This window comes from Myxocyprinus asiaticus, chromosome 2 (assembly GCF_019703515.2).
Source record: "Myxocyprinus asiaticus isolate MX2 ecotype Aquarium Trade chromosome 2, UBuf_Myxa_2, whole genome shotgun sequence".
Classification (NCBI taxonomy): Eukaryota; Metazoa; Chordata; class Actinopteri; order Cypriniformes; family Catostomidae; genus Myxocyprinus; species Myxocyprinus asiaticus.
Window position 1 is genome coordinate 64,706,200 of NC_059345.1, and position 21,081 is coordinate 64,727,280.

General features: G+C 40.6%; 1 protein-coding gene across 1 annotated transcript in view; it reads left to right on the top strand.

Annotated features, from left to right (window-relative positions):
* The window catches only part of LOC127456485 (phospholipid-transporting ATPase ABCA1), a 221,481-nt gene that overhangs the window by 47,508 nt on the left and 152,892 nt on the right, over window positions 1-21,081 (top strand). Inside the window, exons 10-12 of the mRNA XM_051725006.1 lie at window positions 8,493-8,632; window positions 11,030-11,146; window positions 15,400-15,597. Of these exons, the coding sequence (XP_051580966.1) occupies window positions 8,493-8,632; window positions 11,030-11,146; window positions 15,400-15,597 (455 nt within the window). The remainder of the gene's footprint in view (window positions 1-8,492; window positions 8,633-11,029; window positions 11,147-15,399; window positions 15,598-21,081) is intronic.

A 21,081-nucleotide genomic window follows, 5' to 3' on the forward strand; every position in this document is an offset into this window, starting at 1 on the left:
TATAAGTTGAAACATGATGATAAATATGAGAATGTGACATAAATTGGAGGCACGTTGCTGCCATCTGGTGAACCAAATATAAATAAAATGACATGAAAACCATGTCATGCCAGTAACAGCCAGTAGATGGCTGTAGCCAACTACTGTGTAGTTTGATGGTTTGTTGTAACCTAATTTTGTAATTTATCACATGATATGAATGTGGATATATATTTAGACATTATCATGAACAGTTTAGCATTTTAAAATTTATTTGAAATGTCAGTTTTTGCAGTTAATGTCATGATGCTTGCAATCAAACCTGACCATGGTGTTACAAAATGAAGACACCAAATAAGCATTTTTCTACCAATAATTTATTTCAAACATGAAAGTTTAATAACTAAAGGTAAATGCATAATAATGTGAAGAAAATGAACATCAAGAAACAGAAATGAACAGCAAAATTCTGAAAATTATTTTAGAATATAAAACAAAAGAATCAGAGTAAACATTTTGCAATTTCAAACTTTCTATAGTAAAAATTTATTTTGCAAACATGTGTGTGTGTGTGTGTGTGTGTGTGTGTGTGTGTGTTTTAGGTTACAAACTGTTAATTACAAGGGTATTATGCTATAAATGTGGTTTATGAGGACATTTCTAGTGTTCCCATATTTAAAATCGCTTAAAAAAAACATACTAAATGATGTTTTATTGAAAATGTGAAGGTTAGGTTTAGGGTTAGGGGATAGAATCTATAGTTCGTACTGTATAAAAATCAGTATGTCTATGGAGAGTCCTCATAAGGATAGCTGAACCAACATGTGTGTGTGTGTGTGTGTGTGTGTGTGTGTGTGTGTGTCAGATTGCTGTCATCAGCTGGAAAACAAAAGATGACTTGCAATGCCAACAATGACCAAAAGATTGCATTAGAGTTCCACTTACTGATGCCTTGGTTCTGTGTGTGTGTGTTCTGCATAGTGAGTGTATTATTGTTTCACCCCTTCATTTCTGAGTGTGTGTTTAGCATTGTGACTGATCTGTTTTTGTTTTTTGACAAATGTAAAAAAAAAAAATGCGTTAGTCTCACCGCTTCATTCTTGTGTGTGTATAAGTGTTTGTGTGTTTGTGTGTTTGAGTGGGTGTGTATGTTTTGCACTGAGGATGTTTTGGAGTCTCACCCTGTAATTTCAGTCTGTTTTTTTTCTTTTCTTTTTTTTTATTTTTTTTTTTTTGTATTGTCACTGATTTATTGATCATTGTCTTAGAAAAAATATCTTTTTTTGGTCTTTCCCATTCATTTTCAATGGTCGGTCAATTTTGACCATGAATACCAACGGTGTAGCTTTTTTTAATATTTAATTTTTCTTGATTTATTTTATCGAATCAAGCCCAATTTTTATATATATATATATATATATATATATATATATATATATATATATATATATATATATATATATATGTGTGTGTTCAGACTGCAAATGGAGGAAAAGTCACAAAGTCTTGTACTGCTCAGCTAAAGCAAACCATTTTTATTAAATGAGGAAAATGTATTTGGGTCAAAAATTACGAATACCATAGGAGAGTTAAGGTAACAACTGCAAGGTACCACTTTTTACTGTGTGCTTAAAATAACATTGCTAATGCTAATATCACTATTATTATATTCTTTTATAATATTCTATGCTTTACATCCTCTGTTTATGACATTTTTTCAGTCTGACACATTTGCTCAGAAGAAAGGTGAGACTCAAATCAGCACAGGCTGTTGATATTGCTGACGTGATGTGGTTTGTTTGTTTACAGTGTCTCAGCGCTCATGTGTTTATTCAGAGTGCTTCTATGCGGGTGAATATCACGAGTACCGAGTTAATTAGTGACTCTGTTGGGGCGATCCGTTAATTACCTTCTCTTTGAAACTCCGGTAAATAGGATCGACTGTTTCTCCCTAAGCACTGGGCCTGCTGTGGGTTACTGTTGTTCTGACACCACAGATCATAAAAAGCATGTTCCATTTGGTTCTTTTCTGTTTTGTTGGCGCATACTAATGGGATTGTGCTTGCTCTCTAAATTCTTTGTCTCGGGATTGTACATGAGTTTCATTGGTGAGAGAGGAAACTGTTGCATTTTGTAGGACAAATTGTGTGTTAATGTGTCTGTATTGTATGTCATGAGGAATTTAAATTTTTATTCTGTCATCATGTCATGTTACTCTCGTCATTTTTCTTTCTTTCGTTAAACATAAAATGAGATGTGCTGCTATTTTTGACCTAACAAAAGTGGATGTTGAACTGCCAAAGTCTAGAAAGGACAAAAAAGAAGAACAAAAAAACACCATTAAAGTTTCATAAAAGTAGTCGAAAAGTAGTCTATACAACCGCATTCCAAGTTTCTGAAGCCAAACGATAGTCTTGTTTGGCGAACAGACCAATACTTTTGATTTGTCAAATAATTTAGAAGATTGAAAAGTGAATTTGGGCCACAGCCAAAAAAGGATCAATGGCTTATATCTTCTCTTTTTTTTTTTTTTAGGAGGAGTTTGAAAAAGTATGTTTTTCGGAAAACTCAAAAGGGAGGACGGAAATTTAATCGGAGATATACATTATGTTTTGCTAATCCTTGTAATCCTAGTCTGCAAACCCTATACCTACAAAGTAACTAGAGCAAAAAAGTAACAAAATAAGTAGTGAAATTATTTTGCCATTGACAAATCTGTTCTTTCAAATATGCCAATTTTGATAATTTCTTCCACTTTTTCAGACTGCTTGGACCCTGATATTGATATATACTTTATTAGTACTTATTCATGCGATTATCTAATCAGCCAATTTTGTGGCAGCAGTGCAATGCATAAAATCATGCAGATATGGGTCAGGAGCTTCAGTTATTCTTCACATCTTCCATCAGAATGGGGAAAAAATGTGATCTCAGTGATTTGGACCGTGGTATGATTGTTGGTGCCAGACGGTCTGGTTTGAGTATTTCTGTAACTGCTGATCTCCTGGGATTTGCACATACAACAGTCTCTAGTATTTACTCCGAATGGTGCCAAAAACAAAAAACATCCAGTGAGAGGCAGCTCTGTGGACGGAAATGCCTTGTTAATGAGAGAGGTCAACAGAGAATGACCAGACCGGTTCGAGGTGACAGAAAGGCTACGGTAACACAGATAACTGCTCTGTACAATTGTAGTGAGCAGAATAGCATCTCAGAATGTACAACATGTCAAACCTTGAGGTGGATGTGCTACAATAGCAGAAGACCACGTCAGGTACTTTATTAGGACCACAGTGTTCCTTATAAAATTCTCAATGAGTGTATATCATTGCTGTCAGATTAAAACATGTTTTAATCACGATTAATCACATACATTTATTGTAGTTAATCACAATTAATTGCACATTTTGAAAGTGCTGAAATTTGATACTATATATATTTATTTTCCTGTAAAAATACATTTATTTCTGTTTTTGGAAAAAAAAGAAAAGAAAACAAAATATATCAATACAATGCTTTACTAACATTTTCCAAACAAAACCTTCCACAATATAAAGATAGAAATGGACTAAAATAGCACAAATTAAAGTAACATTAAATGTTTCCCACAGTCTAACTGGGAGTTTGACTAATTGAAAGAATTTGTCCCCATATAGGTTGCATTTTCATTGCATTAAGTCTCTTAAACTGAAATCCTCCACAATCTGCCAGTAGACTGTGTCTATCCACTTTCCTACAGCAATCATGAAGCCACATTCATGATTCGCATCAAACCGTCAACGGCACTTTGAACTTCACATGAAGAGCGCTTGCAAACACACGTCTCATTCTGCGTTTTGGTGATAGTTAAGACTTGACATGCTTCTGTGGTAATTAAAATGCACCTTACATAGGCTAAACAATACTTGATTTCTATCACAAATCCCATCTAGGCTTGTTTTGTACAACAAATAGCATTAAGAGGTCTTTTATCCATCATTTTATCACAGAGGCATTTGTGTGTGTGTGTGTGTGTGTGTGTACAGAGATTTTTTATTTACTGAGATGAGAACTTCCGTGGCTTTATCATAGGAGTGAGCGTGAGCGTCAACTAGCCTGTTACGACAGTACCGCCCATAGAATGTCTATGGGACCGCCATGTTATGCTATTTTATGTTAAGCTTGAAGGCTCCAGTGTGTGTGTGTGTGTGTGTTGTGAATTGTGCATCAGTGAAATGACTACGGGTGGACACATTACAAAGGTTCTGCCCTTCCCAACAAGTGTTTATGCTGGTTAATGTTGCATTAACGGTAAATGTGTTAATCGCAATTAAAAAAAATTAACTTGTTAAACTTTTTTAATTAATCGCATGTGTTAACGCGTCAGTTCTGACAGCGGTAATATACAGTGCATTCATAAAGTATTCAGACCCCTTCATTTTTTTCACATTTTATGTTGCAGCCTTAAACTAAAATGCTTTAAATTATTTTATTTTTTTCACATCAATCTATACTCCATACCCCATAATGATAAAGCAAAAAAAAAAAAAAACAACAACAACAAAAAAAGCTTTTTGATAACTTTGCAAACTTATTAGAAAGAAAAAAAACTGAAATATCACATTGACATAAGTATTCACTTGAAATTTAGCTCAGGTGCATCCCATTTCTCTGGATCATCTTTGAGATGTTTCTAAACTTTGATTGGAGATCAGTGGCCAATTCAGTTGATTGGACATGATTTGGAAAGGCACACACCTGTCTATATAAGGTCTCACAGCTGAAAATGCATATCAGAGCAAAAACCAAGCCATGAGGTCAAAGGAACTGCCAGCAGAGCTCAGAGACAGGATTGTGTCAAGGCACAGATCTGGGGAAGGCTACAAAAAATGTGGCTACATTTAATGTTACCAAGAGCACAGTGGCCTCCATAATTCTAAAATGGAAGAAGTTTGGAACAACCAGGTCTCTTCCTAGAGCTGGCCTCCCAGCCAAACTGAGCAATCGTGGGAGAAGGGCCTTGGTAAGAGAGGTGACTAAGAACCAGATGATCACTCTGGTTGAGCTCCAGAGATCATGTGTGGAGATGGGAGAAACTTGCAGAAGGACAACCATCACTGTAACACTCCACTGATCTGAGCTTTATGGCAGAGTGGCCAGATGGAAGCCTCTCCTCAGTGCAAGACACATAAAGATGCACCTAAAGGACTCTCAGACTGTGAGAAACAAGATTCTCTGATCTGATGAAATGAAGATTTAACTGTTTGGCCTTAATTCCAAACATCATGTCTGGAGGAAACCAGGCACCACTCATCACCTGCACAATACCATCCCAACAGTGAAGCATGATAGTGGTAGCATTATGCTGTGGGATGTTTTTCGGCAGCAGGGACTGGGAGACTGGTCAGGGTTGAAGGATAGCTGAACACAGCAAAACCTGTTCTAGAGTGCTCAGGACCTCAGACTGGGCTGAAGGTTCACCTTCCAACAGGACAATGCCTGTTGCACCTCCCTAAGCACACAGCCAAAACAACGCAAGAGTGGCTCAGAGATAACTCTGTGAATGTCCTTGAGTGGCCCAGCTAGTTTTAGACTTGAACCCAATTGAACATCTCTGGAGAGACCTGAAAATGGCTGTCCACTGACAGTCCCCATCCAACCTGACAGAGCTTGAGAGGATCTGCAGAGAAGAAAGGCAGAAAATCCACAAATCCAGGTGTGCAAAGCTTGTCGCATCATACCCCAAAAAACTTGAGGCTGTAATCGCTGCCAAAGGTGCTTCAACTAATTACTGAGTTAAGGGTCTGAATACTTATGTCAATGTGATATTTCAGTTTTTTTTTTTTTTATAAGTTTGCAAAGTTATAATAAAAATGGTTTTTGCTTTGCCATTATGGGGTATGAAGTGTAGATTGATGTGAAAAAAAATAATTTAAAGCATTTTAGCATAAGGCTGCAACAACAAAATGTGAAAAATGTAAGGGGTCTGAATACTTTCTGATCGCACTGTGTGTGTGTGTGTGTGTGTGTGTGTGTGTGTGTGTGTGTGTGTGTGTGTGTATATATATATATATTTATAATAGATAAAGTTATTCACTGGATATTCCCAAATATCGTTAATCACGATTAAGAAAAATTATTTACTTTTTAAATTAATCGCATGTGTTAACGCATTAATTCTGACAGCTCAAAAATATATATATATATATATATACACACACACACACACACACACACACACATACATACCTACCTCTAGATGATACTGGACATGTTTTTTGACATGTACCATGGTATTATCATGGTATCCTTTGAAGCACCTTGGAGTAATACATAATAAAATGGAACATGAATATGATAATCATTCAGTGCCAAAGTATTTGGACACTTAAAGCACACTTAAAAATGTATGAATGTCACTGCATTGGATAAAAACATATCAGAACAAGTGGCATTTACTTTAGAGGAAGTTTGCTAAAGCACAGCAAAACATTTCACAAAAAAGAAGTTAAGATTACAGTATTTGGATACTGGTTGTCAAATGTAAGTGGAACATGTCCATCATTATGAACTACAACTGTGGTTGCTAGGACACCTGTTTGAACTTGAGGGGGAACTGATGTCTTGCATCCACAAAAAATCACCTTGACACTGGCTGCTCAAACGTCATTGCAAATATTGCCCTGAAATCATACACTGACCACTGCATATTAAAGTACCAGTTTTGAATACAGCTTGCACATTTGAGGCATTATTTAACAATGTAAATCTGTGATGTTTGTTTTAGAATGTTTAATTGTATCAGGGGTGGTTTTGTTCTAGTCTAGTGTTTATGCTGATGCTCGTGCTAATGAAACAACATAAAGTGTTGAGAAAAACTGATTTGCTTTTAGTCAGTTGCCATTGATTGAGTCTGTGCTTGGCAACGCTCAGGATGGTTGTGCATGAGAGTGAAGCTGGTGATTTGTCAGACTGAAATACCTTTCATTTTTTTACATTTAGAGTCCCACTGAAATTAAGGCTTTTCTGAGGGAGTGTTGCATTGTGAAAAGAATGAACATGCACAAAAAAAAAAAAAAAAAAACACTTTGAAAAAGAACAAAAATTGGAGTTTTTTTCCTGTGAAATACAAAAGGACAATTTCACTCGCCGATTGCATAGGATTTTAAAAGTTCTTTCAGGCAACAGAGCGCAACAGTGCCCGCCAACGTTTTCAGTCGTGTATGGAAGTATTTTTCCCATTAATTTTTCCCATTGACTTTTCATAAAATTATTCATAAAAGAGTTGTGCACCATGAACCAAACCAACCAGCTCTGAGATGAATCACAAAATTACAGACTTTTTTTTGAAGCATAAAAGTATTTAAAAATCTGATAAAAAGTGTGCTTACAACACTGTGTACTTACAACACTGTGTACTTACCGTCTTTTATGAGGGTAAGGACTACAATCCCATGAAGCATTGCGAATGATGTCATTGAATAAAAAACTATGGGAATATATAAATCTATTGATTTTAGGTTGTTGATTATAAGTATAGGAACAATATATTTTATGTTTATTGCAAAATATTTCAATATGTACAAATTGAGAAGTAGTTTAAGGGTGACAAGACACAGACTCAATTATGTCATTCACATTGCGTTATGGGAGCTAGCAGTCACTCCAAGGCTCGTTTCATGGGTGCGGTTGCGCGCAGTTCTCTGACTGGTGAAGTTTTCTCTGCTGGACCATGGATTGTAGTTGTACACCATGAATTCAGCTATCAAACATGATTTTTAAACAATTACTTTGAAATAACATAGACGGATGGCTTCAATGGAAGCATATACCATCGATGAACATCCTCGGAGCTCATGGTAGGTCTGTCTTTAAAGGTTTTCTAAGTTATCGCTGAAAATCAATTCATCTAAGGACATTTTTGGGGGAATTTTTCTTTCGGAGCCACACTGAATATTGCGCTCAATAGAATTGCATTGTGATCCAATGGGGGTGTTACCTGGAGTGGATGTGTCATGTAGTGTGTGTTTCTTGTCGTCTTACGAGACACAGAATGAAACACTTGAAAAATTCTGCTGCTGAAATCGGTCTGTGCTTACCGAAATTTAAATCACTGCCCCCAGTGGCCGAAGCTGGAAGTGCTGTTGACTAGTTTCCTTGTGAAATGTCCAAAAGATTACACCCAAGAGTTGTATTTTTTATTGTAAATGATGTTATACAGTCAACAGGAATACATTTTTATGAACCTTAACCCAAACCCCAACCCTAAACCTCATGTTCAATATGAACTCATTCATTTAAAATGAATATTTCTACATTTGTAATTTCTGTGCATTTATGCCATTTTACTGTAGTATTAAACAGTCTGTGAACAGTAAATGCACCTTCCTGTGGTATAAATACCACTGAAGATGTGATTTCTGTGCTGCTTTTGCTGTGTAAAGACACCTCTAGTCTGAATCTGTGCTTAAGTCTTAGTCTGAACCTGCCCCTCCATTGATTTTTGTATAACCGCTGCTCTACTGTCTTTGCAGGTGAATTCTGTAAAAATTTGATGGACACATTGGAAAGCTCATCCAGTTTGCGTCTGTTCTGGAAAACTTTCAGACCCTTTCTGCAAGGAAAAATCCTCTACACGCCTGATACAAATGTTACACGGAGCATCGTTACAGAGGTACACACAAGCTAGTAGGAAATTAATGAACTTTAACATGGAGATTATTTAGTCTTCTTAATAGAGAAATATGTGCAAATTAGTGGAGTCATGATGAATGTCTACAAAACAAGCAGCGTAATGCAAGTGTGTTTGTGCCTGTGTGTGTATAAATAGATGTTTTGACACCACGGTGCTAAGAGAACTGCATTAGTGAACAGCCCAGTGTCAGCCCACACTCACACACAGCCTTTGATTGTGTCACATTAAATGTTAAACACTTGCCAAAGTTTCATGTTTCCGGCTCAAAGACTGGAGATCTGTAACATGAGCTCGACTGCATCCGTGCACTGTCAGTAAATGCTGGTTTGATCAGGATCAGCCTGTTTGATCTTCATGAGCTGCAGACACAGTGAAAGATCATCCACTGGAAGATGTCGAGTTCAGGCAGAGGGACAGCATTAAGGGGGGCCATGATTACGACAAGTACGACATGTTTTTGGATCAAAATCCTTTTTCGTCCTTGACATTCCTACCAACCAATCAGGTTTTATAATTAGGGTTAGAGCTGGAGTTAATAGGTAGATAATGGTTAGGGTTGGGGATAGGACTATGTTTGTTTGGTTGAATTTCAATTGACTTTTTTTTTTTTTTTCAATTGTGTGATTCAGTCCCATTTTTATTTTATTTTTTTTATCATGAAATTTTTAAGCATGCAATTCTGTGTTCACTCCGTCTTCCTCAATATATAATTATTTTATTCCAATAGATGGCAGCAAGTAACATATTTTTTTTTTCCCTCTATCACCTTCCCTCACAAAATGTGGATCTGAAATGTAGGTGGCGCTCTAACGCATTAAAGCCCTCGTAGATGTGCTAGTCCATAGACGTTCAATCTAATTTTCAGTTCATGCATCACCCCCATTATTTCATCAAATATCTCGGCCTCTCAGTGGACTAGAAGCTCTATCAAGGTGTCATTCGAAAGCTGAGATCCACCCCTTTGCGATGATGTATAGCATTTTATCATCATAGAACCAATAGTCAATAGCATATTATTTCCGATCATTTGTTTAGCATGCTTTTCCTGCTGGACCTCATATTTTGTCCTGGACATCTAAGATATAACATTAGATTATTCACATAAGCAAGCTCACAGACAAGTAAAAAATGGCAAATTGTTTTGAGAACTTCCTAAAGTAAAAGCAGATATAAAGTTTTTAGCTATTTGGGGCTCACAGCAGCAGTTATCGGTGCATAAATCTTTTAAATTATGGTGTTAGGGCAACAAAGTAAACTGTACAGTCACATGAGAAAGAGAGCTTTCGTTTGATATATGATTTGTCTATTTAAGAGCTATTTTAAAGACTTTAATATTCTAATTAATATTTCTACCACATGACCTCTAGGTGGCGCTGATTTGCGACGCAAATGTTTTCAGGCCTTATTTTGTTATTTTATGTAATGAATGCAGAAGTGATGGTTATCTTTGAAAATGTCAGATTCTAAGCTTTCAAACGATTCACCATATGCCTGACTTTATTCGGAGACTTTAACATTTTAAGTGTACACATTTTTCACGACATAGCACCCTGTTTTGTACTCGTTGGAGGGTCCGCAAGGTTAAAGAGGTTAAGAAGCATGGCTGGAGTCACTCAGCACACCCTGGATTTAAACTCGTGACTCAAGGGGTGGTAGTCTAACATGGCGCTAACCCTAACCTAACCCAAACAAAATGCGCTGGAACAGATAATACGTGCACACTATCCACCTCCCCGCTGTCAACGCCCCTCCAGTTCCTATATCATTTCCTCCATGTAAGTGTAAGCGTAGTTCTAGCAGGAAGGTCTTGGGATTCATTCTATCAGGCATCTCATCCAATCACAACACAGCCTCCGCTTTATACGGCCGCTCAGGTGTTTCTCATTGTTGGCTTACTTACATTGTTTTCACCCCCCTCCACCCTAGCACCACCAGTTTAGGTCCCTTCCTGGGTGGGGGTAAGCTACGCTCCCCTTTGCTTCTGTCATTGCTTCTGGCAGAATATGACGGTTCAAGCAAGTATCAGAGCACTGAACTGTAGGACTATGGCTCACGCAAATTATATAAGTATCTCTTCGTTCTTATTAATCACAATAATCCCGAGTCTTTTCTGATAGAATGAATTTTCTAGATCCAAGCCTGTAGCAGGTTCTGGAGTTTTGTTACAGGACCACAAAAGACCAGGAGCTCTTCCTACATGGCAAAATCATGGTCAGCATGTAAGGCACCTCAACAGTTGACATACATTACAGTTGCAGTTAAAGTTGCATTATTGTTGTATTTAGAGCTACATTACACCCCCGGTTGCACTGCAGCATGCTCGTCATGTTTCCTGGTAGTCTTCACACATTTTTAATGACATTTTTCTTTCACAAGGCCAACCGCACCTTTGACGCTGTGGCTAAAGTGGGCGATCTAGCAGAGGCCTGGCTGCAGAATGAAGACGTGATCTGGGAATTTTTCAACAACAGCACGCAGATCAACACACTAAGGGTGAGACTTCCTTGTCATGATCACTGATCCTCAACTCTCACCACATCTCTTGATTTCATGGCTTTTTTCCCATTTGTATTGACAGTATTGACAGGAAATGATGGACATAAGAGGGGGTTACAAGACCAGCAATTGACGCCAGACATATTCTAACTCGAGTCAACAATATGACATTATTTACTCACCTTGATGCTGCTCCAAAAACCTAAATGGTGCTATTGTATTCTGTTCACGCATTTATGGGTGAACAATTCCTTTAGTGTGTCAGTGCATGTGAGCTAACCTCTTTCAAACTTTCAACATGCCAAATATCAGTTAGGTCAGGTCATACCAACGGTTAAAATCAACTGTTTAATCAGGAACTGATTTACTAGTTTAGATATACAGCGTTTATTGTCCAATGTGAATGTAATTCAGTGTCCATTAATGTTTTGAATGACTCACCTCTAGTGAGAATGAAAGTGAACGTAGGCTGTCATGAAAGCTCTTAAACCCTCAGTCTCACTAGCAGGTGTGTGTGTGTGCGTGAGTTTGGTGCCCCTCCTCTGTGATAGGGCACATGAAAAGAGAAGGTAATTATGGGTAAGTGCGGGATCATTTTCAACAGCAGCAGGAAAGGGATTAAACAGCGGCACACCTTCAGACGATCCCTCCATCACCCCATTACCTCTCTCTACCTCTCTCTCTCTCTCTTTATTACTTTAGTGTCACTTTAAATTAGCTCAGATAGAGAGACAAATCAAGAGGAGGAAGGGATGATGAGCGTGGATGGAGGGATGGAGTAAAAAAGAAGTGAACTGTGCTTTGACTTTTTCATTACCCTCACCTTGACCTTTACACTAATGTGCAGAGTAATATCGTTTCGTACTCACTGGTATTCATGCATAAAGTCTACATGTACCTTTCTGTATGTTTGAGTAGACAATGAAACATACAATTTCAATGTAAAATGGCTCCATAAAGAATTTGGACACTTATGCCACAATTTAAAATGTGTACATTTATTTTCATTATATATCAAAATATCAGTAACGCTTTCAAATAAGGTTGTATTTGTTAACTTTACCATAAACTAACAATGAACAATACTTTTACAGCACTTATTAATCTTGGTTTATGCTAATTTCAACATATACTGTACTGATTAATTTTTCTAATTCAAAAGTTGTATACATTAACACAGTTATTGCATTCAAAATATCTTAACACTTTTGATTGTTTACGTTAACATTAGTTAACACGAACGTGTAACAACGAACAATATTTTTACAGCCATTATATTTATTTATAATATCACTATCACAATTTTCTCTATATTACATTGTTTTTATTGTTATATTATTATTATTATTATTATTATTATTATTATTATTATTAAAATTTATTTCATTATATTATTATTTTAATGCTAATTTCAACATATACTTATAACTTTTATTTAAATCAAAAGTTGCATTTGTAACCAAGAAAAATGAGTAAAGTGTTACCAAAAAACGAAATATTTATTTTAGAGAAATATATTATTAGGAATAAAAGTACAAACATACTTGACAAGCAAAACAGAAGCTAGGTTTTGAATTATATATAACAAAAGATTCAGTTTAAAAGATGTCAAAACGTTGATATAACATTTAAACATACATTTTAGTGCGTTTGGAAAGACGCTGCAACGTACAAAATGGACATATTGACAGCTTCCAAGATGTAAATTTTTTTTATGTATTTACAACTTTAGAAAAATAAATAAATATATAAAATACATATAAAAATTAAAATATATTTTTATTTTATTTTTTGCTATAAAAATTTACTTATAACATTAACTTTATACATTTTTGCTATTTTATGCTTATTTTTAGGTCCCTTAACCCTACCTCTAAACATAAGCACTTTTCAACAATATAAAAAAATACCACACTATAGTGGATTTTGCCGATACGATAACTAAGGTGGTGGAAAAGGCCGATAACCGATTAATTGACCGATAGTTTTTTAAAATCAGTTTATAGAATGATAAGTCTTTCCTCACTATGACGGGCACAGACATTGAGGCTACAAGAGTCCAAAATTAATAAAATCCCAAAAGCAGTTTATTGTGCAACCAAAATCTCAATAAAAACTAGAAACATTCAGATCTGGTGCAGGATCCAGGGATTCTTATTTTGAAATGACAGAGATTTGGCTAACTTACAATGCTCCATATGTAAGTATTCACCAAATTACGCTTTTTATAACCTATATATTTCACCAGATGAGATTTTTTTAATGAGGAATAAAAAATCGGTCCACCTCTACAACAGACAGATGAATGTACAGTGACAATATATGTTTTAATAAAAACATAATAGGCATATATATATATATATGTAAATATGTTAGTATTGTTTTTTTCAGTATTTCGGTGTCAGTGCAAACGCTAGTAAAATGCACATTTGATAGAACCACACTTTATGAATGAATACCCACAAACGCTAAAGAGATCACATATGCGGTTTACATTTGCTTACCCACTTGCAATCTATTTGTTTCACACGACATTAAATGATGCATTTAAACTGTTTGGCAGGTTTTCAGTTTTAGGGTTAGATGTTAAATAATTCATATTAAATGGCTAAAATATTTGATTGTGTCCTCCATTAGCAGCGTTATTTTAATATTCCATAAATTGACTACATTTTATAATCTTTACAAGCTTTGTGTTTTATCTTTTATTCTGGTTCTGTCTGTCTGTCTGTCTACACACAAAACACATTTTGAACACTTTTCACAGGAACCAGCATGCACATTTGCTAGTTTCCTGCGAGCGGTCCTCCAGGGCTTGTGCCTTTTTGCTGTGATGTGCTAAACAGGTTTTGAGAGTTTTAATAAAGCTATAATGATCAGAAATAAGACTTTGATCATTATAATGTCTCACCTTTGTTATCTGCTTTAGTTCAATGAGATGCAGGACTGATTATGTTACTATGGTGCATTCAACTGACACACACACAATCCACAAGCACACTCAAGGCAGGAGAATGATTTGCATATGAATTGTGACTACCTTCAACAAATCTGTGTATGTGCAATATGAGTGTGAGTGTTCGTGTGTTTATGTATTCATGTGCGTTTATGTGATTTTATGTTCATTTATGTGTGTGTGCCTGAGTTTGTGTGCAGTGACATCAGTTTTATCCTTGCAGGTTAGGACAGGGAATAATAAAGGAGAGGGGTGGGACTGTAATTTATGACAAAAACATGTGAGCACGTCTGTGTACGAGAGAGAGACAAAGGCTCTTGCAGTGATGCGCTTGTTTTTTATACAGAGCTAAAGAGCAATAGTGCCATCTAGCTCAAAGAGAGCGAGAGAGAGAGAGACATTCAGAGAGAGAAAGAGAGAATGCATTGATAGTGCATACTTGCCTGGTCTTACTGCATTGTTCTTTGCAACTGAATAGAACAGAACACCGGGTTCTTGAATTGCGACTTTAAACTCAACACACCATATTAAACACGTAGCACTCATGGTGCTGCGTGCCGTCTTATGCAGAATCCTAACCACCTAAGCTTGGTGCAATAATATATTTCTAGTTAACTCTTACAGATGAAGTTGCCACCCACAATGTTGACAGTCAATTAAGTGTAACCCATATAGCAAATGTAAGGGACATTTTGGCTGAAATAAATGCTATAAAGGACAATAACATATTCTTAGGTGTGTGAACCATTTTTGAGCATTAAGTTCAAATGGAAAATGCATGACATGATGTTTCCCTGAGAGAAGGTCATTATGGAAGAGGATGTCCTACTTTGAAAGGGGACATCCACTGTTGCTGAGTCAACATGATCGCATGACGAATGTTACATTACTAACGAATGTACCAATAGCTTGACTTCCACCTCATTGTGCTGAGTTTACTGACAAGCGGCATCTCCCATCAGACATTTTTGCATTTTTTCAATTGTGTTGACCTTTTCCATGTGTTATAACTGATAGTGCATTGCGTCAGAACCCTCCGGAACCAGGAAGTAATCGCGTTCAGATAATCAATGGCGAGCGTTATTTGGAGATTGCGTTTTCCCTTTAGGATTGCAGTTTTACTCCACTAGCAGATTTCTAACTCACTTTTGGCACCCCTCGGTGGACATTTCACCCGGAAACTGGAGCTCACACGTGGTACATACTTGAAATCCATTAAATCTCCTGAGCAATTTTTTACCAAAAATATGTGTACCTCTATGTGTAACCCTGCATGTATGTATGTGTTTTACAGGTTCTACTGCAGAACCCTGTGATTTCACCAGTTTTGGACCAGTGGCTAGAGGATAGGGGCCTGTCCGCTGCGCTAATTGCCAACTTCCTGTTCAACGGTCCGGAGTCCCAGCGTCCAGTGGGAATGCCACCTTTCGACTGGCGAAATGTCTTCAACACCACCAGCCGCACAGCAGAACAACTCATTCAGATTCTGGGGGTCTGTCTTCCACATAAGCAGCTTTGTTCTCCATCTGCTCTCATTTTTCTGGGGCTGTTTGCACAACAAATCAATTCAGTTTCACATTCAAAATCTCTGCTTTTCTTTCAGCCTTTTTCTGCCTTCATCTGTTCTGATCTTGTTCATATTCATATTGTCTTTCCTCCTTTACTTTCACTTTAACAGACATTAAAGCAGGGTGGGGATAGGTTGTGTAGCTAGATTTTTTGTAATTGGCATAAAGTCTGGTCCACTTTACAGCTTATTCTGGCCAAGAGCCATCCACTCAGACTGGAAAAGAGACCGTCTGACCAACATGTAAAGCGGCGAACCACAGTTTGTTTTGTTAAAGGCATATCATGCCATTCAGAGAAAAATGATGCATGGCAGAAAGTTTGTTTTCATGTGGAGGACAAAGCGGTGCTTGTGTTGAGCGTGATACTGAAATCCCTTTCGATAAAAGCATCTGCTCAATGCCTAAGGGGCTAGAGTCACATTAGAGTGAAAGCCAGTTAAATTACTTAAAACCCTTAGGCTGCAGACTCTACGATAAAAACATAATTTCAGTCAGAACAACTTCTGTCAAATGTAGAACTTTATTAACAATTGAAGCAATATGTTGGTGTTGGTGGTATTGCTCTCTTCTGGGCAAACTCCCTGCTCATTCATGCAGCCATGCTTGCGAGCAGCAAATCAAAGCACCCATGGGTAGCAGAACAGATCCAGCAGAATTACACCACAACGTTGTACAAATTGTTTCATTTGCATAAATGCACATAAAAGGGCACTTCAAATATTGAACAAGTAGGTAACTGAAAACAAGGAACAATAAATTGAAGATTGATATATAATACCTCTTCAGGTAGGTAGCGAGCAGCTCTCACAAGTTGAGGAGTTCAAGTATCTTGGGGTCTTGTTAACCATTAAGGGAAAGTTGGATGGGGCATGAGGTCGATAGCCAGATCGGTGCAGTGGCTGCAGTAATGCGGTCATTGTACTGGACTGTGGTGGTGAAGAGGGAGCGGAGCCTGAAGGCAAAGCTCTCATTTTACCAGTCAATCTGTGTTTCAACCCTCATCTTTGGTCATGAGCTTTGGGTAGTGACCGAAAGAATAAGATCACGGATAAAAGCAGTTGAAATGAGCTTTCTTCGCATTGTGACAAGGCTTACACTAAGGGATTGGGTGCGAAGCTCTGACATCTGAGGGGGGCTCGGAATAGAGCCTCTGCTCATCCACATTGAAAGGAGACAGTTGAGGTGCTTCAGGCATCTGATTAGAATGCCTCCTGGGAGCCTTCCTGTGGAGGTTGTCAGGGCATGTCCAACTGGGATGAGGCCCCAGACAATACACATAACACACTGGAGGGATTATATCTCTTGACTGACCTGGGAATGCCTTGGGATCCCCCAGGATGAGCTGGAGGATGTGGCTTGGGAGAAGGACATATGGGCTGCTTTCCTTAGTCTGCTGCCACCGTGACCCAGTCCTGGAAAAGTGGTAGAAGATGGATGGATAGATATACAATAGATTGCCATTTGTATTCTTTTAAAATTTGATTTTCAGCCAATATTTCAATCTAGACGTCAAAGGGTCAATCTGTTGGTCAATAACCTCTTTTTTGCTGTACAAATTCGATGGTCAGAGTTCACTAAAATTGAACTTTAGCATGCAGCAAAAGATGAAAATTCTTAACATATGCTTGCATACCCATTGAATAGTCAAGCATACAAGTATCTGCCTGAATGGGAAAAAACGAGAGCTACAAATCACCACTTCTTGAGCTTAAATCAGGCTTAAAAACGTCCTAGTTACTTTTGTAACCTCCGTTCCCTGATGGAGGGAACGAGAAGTTGTGTCGATGTAGTGATACTAGGGGTCGCCCTTGGGAGCCCCAAACACCTCTGATCTTTGAGAAAAGGCCAATGGGAATTGGCAAGTGGAATTTGCATGCCACTCCTCCGGACATACGGGTATAAAAGGAGCTGGCTTGCAACCACTAATTCAGGTTTTGTGCTGAGGAGCTGAGACAAGGTCCCGGCCATTTCAGCGGGTAGTTCAGTGTTGTGGCAGGAGGGACACAATGTCTCGTTCCCTCCATCAGGGAACAGAGGTTATGAAAGTAACCAGGATGTTCCCTATCTTCACGCCATCCACCGCGGCAACAACGCTCAACTCACCACGTGCCCCACCGAGAATGAACCACATTATAGCGACCATGAGGAGGTTACCCCATGTGACTCTACCCTCCCTAGCAACCAGGCCAATTTGGTTGCTTAGGAGACCTGGCTGGAGTCACACAGCACACCCTGGGATTCGAACTAGCGAACTAGCTACCCAGGCCCCCTGGTCCCCTACCCTCTTGATGGAAGTGAGCGCAGTCAGGAGGGCAGTCTTCAAGGAGAGTGCCTTTAGCTCAACTCCAGGGGCTCAAATGAAGCTCCCCGTAGGCCCCAAAGGACCACAGAGAGATCCCATGAGGGAATAAGGAGTGGTCTGGGAGGATTCAACCTCCTCACACCTCTAAGGAACCTGATGATCAGGTCGTGCTTCCCTAAATACCGTCAACTGCATTGTGGTGCGCCGCCATAGCGGCCACGTACACCCTCAAGGTGGGGGGGACAGCCTCCCCACCAGCCTCTCCTGCAGGAAGGAAAGCACCTACCCAACTGCACATCTCTGGGGGTCTTTGCGTCGGGAAGAACACCACTTAGCGAACAGACGCCACTACAAGGCATACAGGCACCTCGTAGAGGGAGCCCTAGCCTGAGTGATCGTGTCTACCACCATGGGCAGTAGGCCACTTAGGTCTTCCACGTCCCGTCCAAGGGCCAGGTGTGGAGATTCCAGAGGTCTGGTCACGGGTGACAGATGGTGCCCCGTCCCTGAGAAAGAAGGTCCTTCCTCAGGGGAATTCGCCGGGGGGGCTGTCACAAGGAGCGTGAGGTCCGAGAAACAAGTCTGGGTGGGCCAGTAAGGTGCTACTAGGATGACCTGCTCCTCGTCCTCCCTGACCTTGGTCTGTGCAAGTAGGCTCACGGGGGGAATGCATACTTACATAGCCCCCAGGGCCAGCTGTGTGCCAGCACGTCCATGCTGAGGGGAGCCTTGATCACGGCGTACCAAAGCGGGCAGAGGGAGGATTCCCAGGAAGCGAACAGGTCTACCTGCGCTTGACCAAATCGACTCCAAATCAGCTGGACCACCTGGGGGTGGAGTCTCCACTTTCCCCTGAGCGTGACCTCCCCTGATGTGTTGAGGTCACCCAGGATGTGAGTGGCTCGGTATGACTTGAGCCACTGCTGACTCCAGAGGAGGAGATGGCGGGCGAGTCGTGACATGCGATGAGAGCGTACGCCGCCTTGGCGGTTGATGTATGCTATCATCGCTGTGTTGTCCATCTGGACTAACACGTGCTTGTCCTGGATCAACGGCCGAAGCCTCTGCAGGGCGAGCAATAATACCAGCAATTCAAGGCAGTTGATATGCAAACACTGTCATGGCCCTGTCCAGGAGCCGGTGACTGCGCACCCGTTGCACACGGTGCCCCAGCCACGCTTGGAGGCGTCTGTCGTAACCACGACTTGCCTGGACACCTGCACTAAGGGGACCCCTGCCCTCAGAAATGCAATGTCTGTCCAAGGGCTGAACAGGCGGCGGCAGATCGGCGTGATGGCCACACAATGTGCCCTGCGGCACCATGCCCATCTCGGGACTCGAGTCTGAAGCCAGTGCTGAAGCGGTCTCATATGCATCAACCCGAGCAGTGTGACTGCCACCGAGGACGCCATATGTCCCAGGAGCCTCTGAAATATTTTCAGTGGGACCACCATTCTCCACCTGAACACCTTCAGACAGTTCAACACCGACTGCACATGCTCGCTCATGAGATATTGAGTCTAACTCCATGCCGAGAAAAGAGATGCTCTGAACCTGGGGAGAGCTTGCTCTTTTACCAGTTGACCCGAAGCCCCAGCCAGCTACGGTGACTGAGCAGCAAGTACCTGTGCGCACACAACAAATCCCGAGAGTGAGCTAGAATCAGCCAGTCGTCGAGATAGTTGAGGCTGCGAACGCCCACTTCCCTTAGAGGGGCAAGGGCTGCCTCTGCGACTTTCGTGAAGGCGCGAGGTGACAGGGACAGACCGAAGGGGAGGACCTTGTACTGGTACACCCGGCCCTCAAAAGCAAACCGCAGGAAGGGCCTGTGTCGAGGTAAAACCGAGACGTGGTGGTACGCGTCCTTCAGGTCTACCACCACGACCCAATATTGATGCCAGACGCTCTTTAAAATGTGTTTTTGCGTCAGCATTGTGAACGGGAAACTGTGGAAGGCCCGGTTCAGTACTCGCAGGTCCAAGATTGGCCGCAACCCACCGCCTTTCTTTGGTATGATGAAGTAGGGGCTGTAAAACCCCTTCTTCATCTCGGCAGGAGGGACAGGCTCTATCGCATCCTTCTATAGAAGGGACACAATCTCCGCACGCAAGGCAGCGGCGTTCTCGCCCATAACCGAGGTGAAGCGGACAGTGTTGAACCTGGTTGGATGCCTGGCGAACTGAATCGCGTAGCCGAGTTGGACGGTCCTGGTCAGCCACCGCAATGGGTTGGGGAGCGCAAGCCACGCCCCCAAGCTCCGGGTGAGGGGGACCAAGGGAACAATCGCATCGGATGTACCGGCGGGTGGGGTCTCGCAGCGGGGCAGAGCCTGAGGCGCCACGTTGGGGGGGCTCAAGCCCCAAACTTGTGGCCGTGCTGAGTCTAGGGACATTGAAGCACTTACCTGGCTCCGTATACCCACCATAGGACCGGTCCGGGACGGGAGAGGAGGGAAATCGATCTCACGGCCTGTCGCAACTGTCCTGGCATGGGTGAAATTGTGCCACAGCTGGGCGCACGGGGGCCCGCCTTCAGAGCGCCATGCCTGCCATAAAGGTATGGTGCCCAGCGGTTGCTCTCCGATGCTGCGATTGACAGCTTATTCTCTTTGCGAGCCACGAATGAGACCATGAATTCGGCCTCAGACGAGCCGGCGGTCTCATCCCAGAACTTGACCAGGGCGAACGAGCGTGCTGGAGAATGGGAGGTCTGTGGGGGCATACCCGGCAAAGTGACTCCCATTGGGTCCCCAAATTTCCCCCAGTGCTAACCGATGCGGGCTCAAACCCGTAGGTAGAAGGACCGTGGCGGGGAGCTGCTGGGGTGGCTTTCCCTCTGAGGAAGGAAAGCCGCGACCGCAACGTTGCTATGGTCATGTTCTCACAGTAAGGACATAACCCGTCAACGAACGTTGTCTCCGTGTGGGTAACGTCCAAGCACACAAGACAACGATCGTGGCTGTCGGAAGAGGTAACGACCGCAACCAGGAATTATACACAAACGGAAAGGCATCTTTAAAAAGATGCTCTCCATGAGTGCCACTCTTTTAGTAGGAAAATATACTCTTTTATTAGGAAGAATAAAGTCTTTTAGCTGCTGAAGCGCC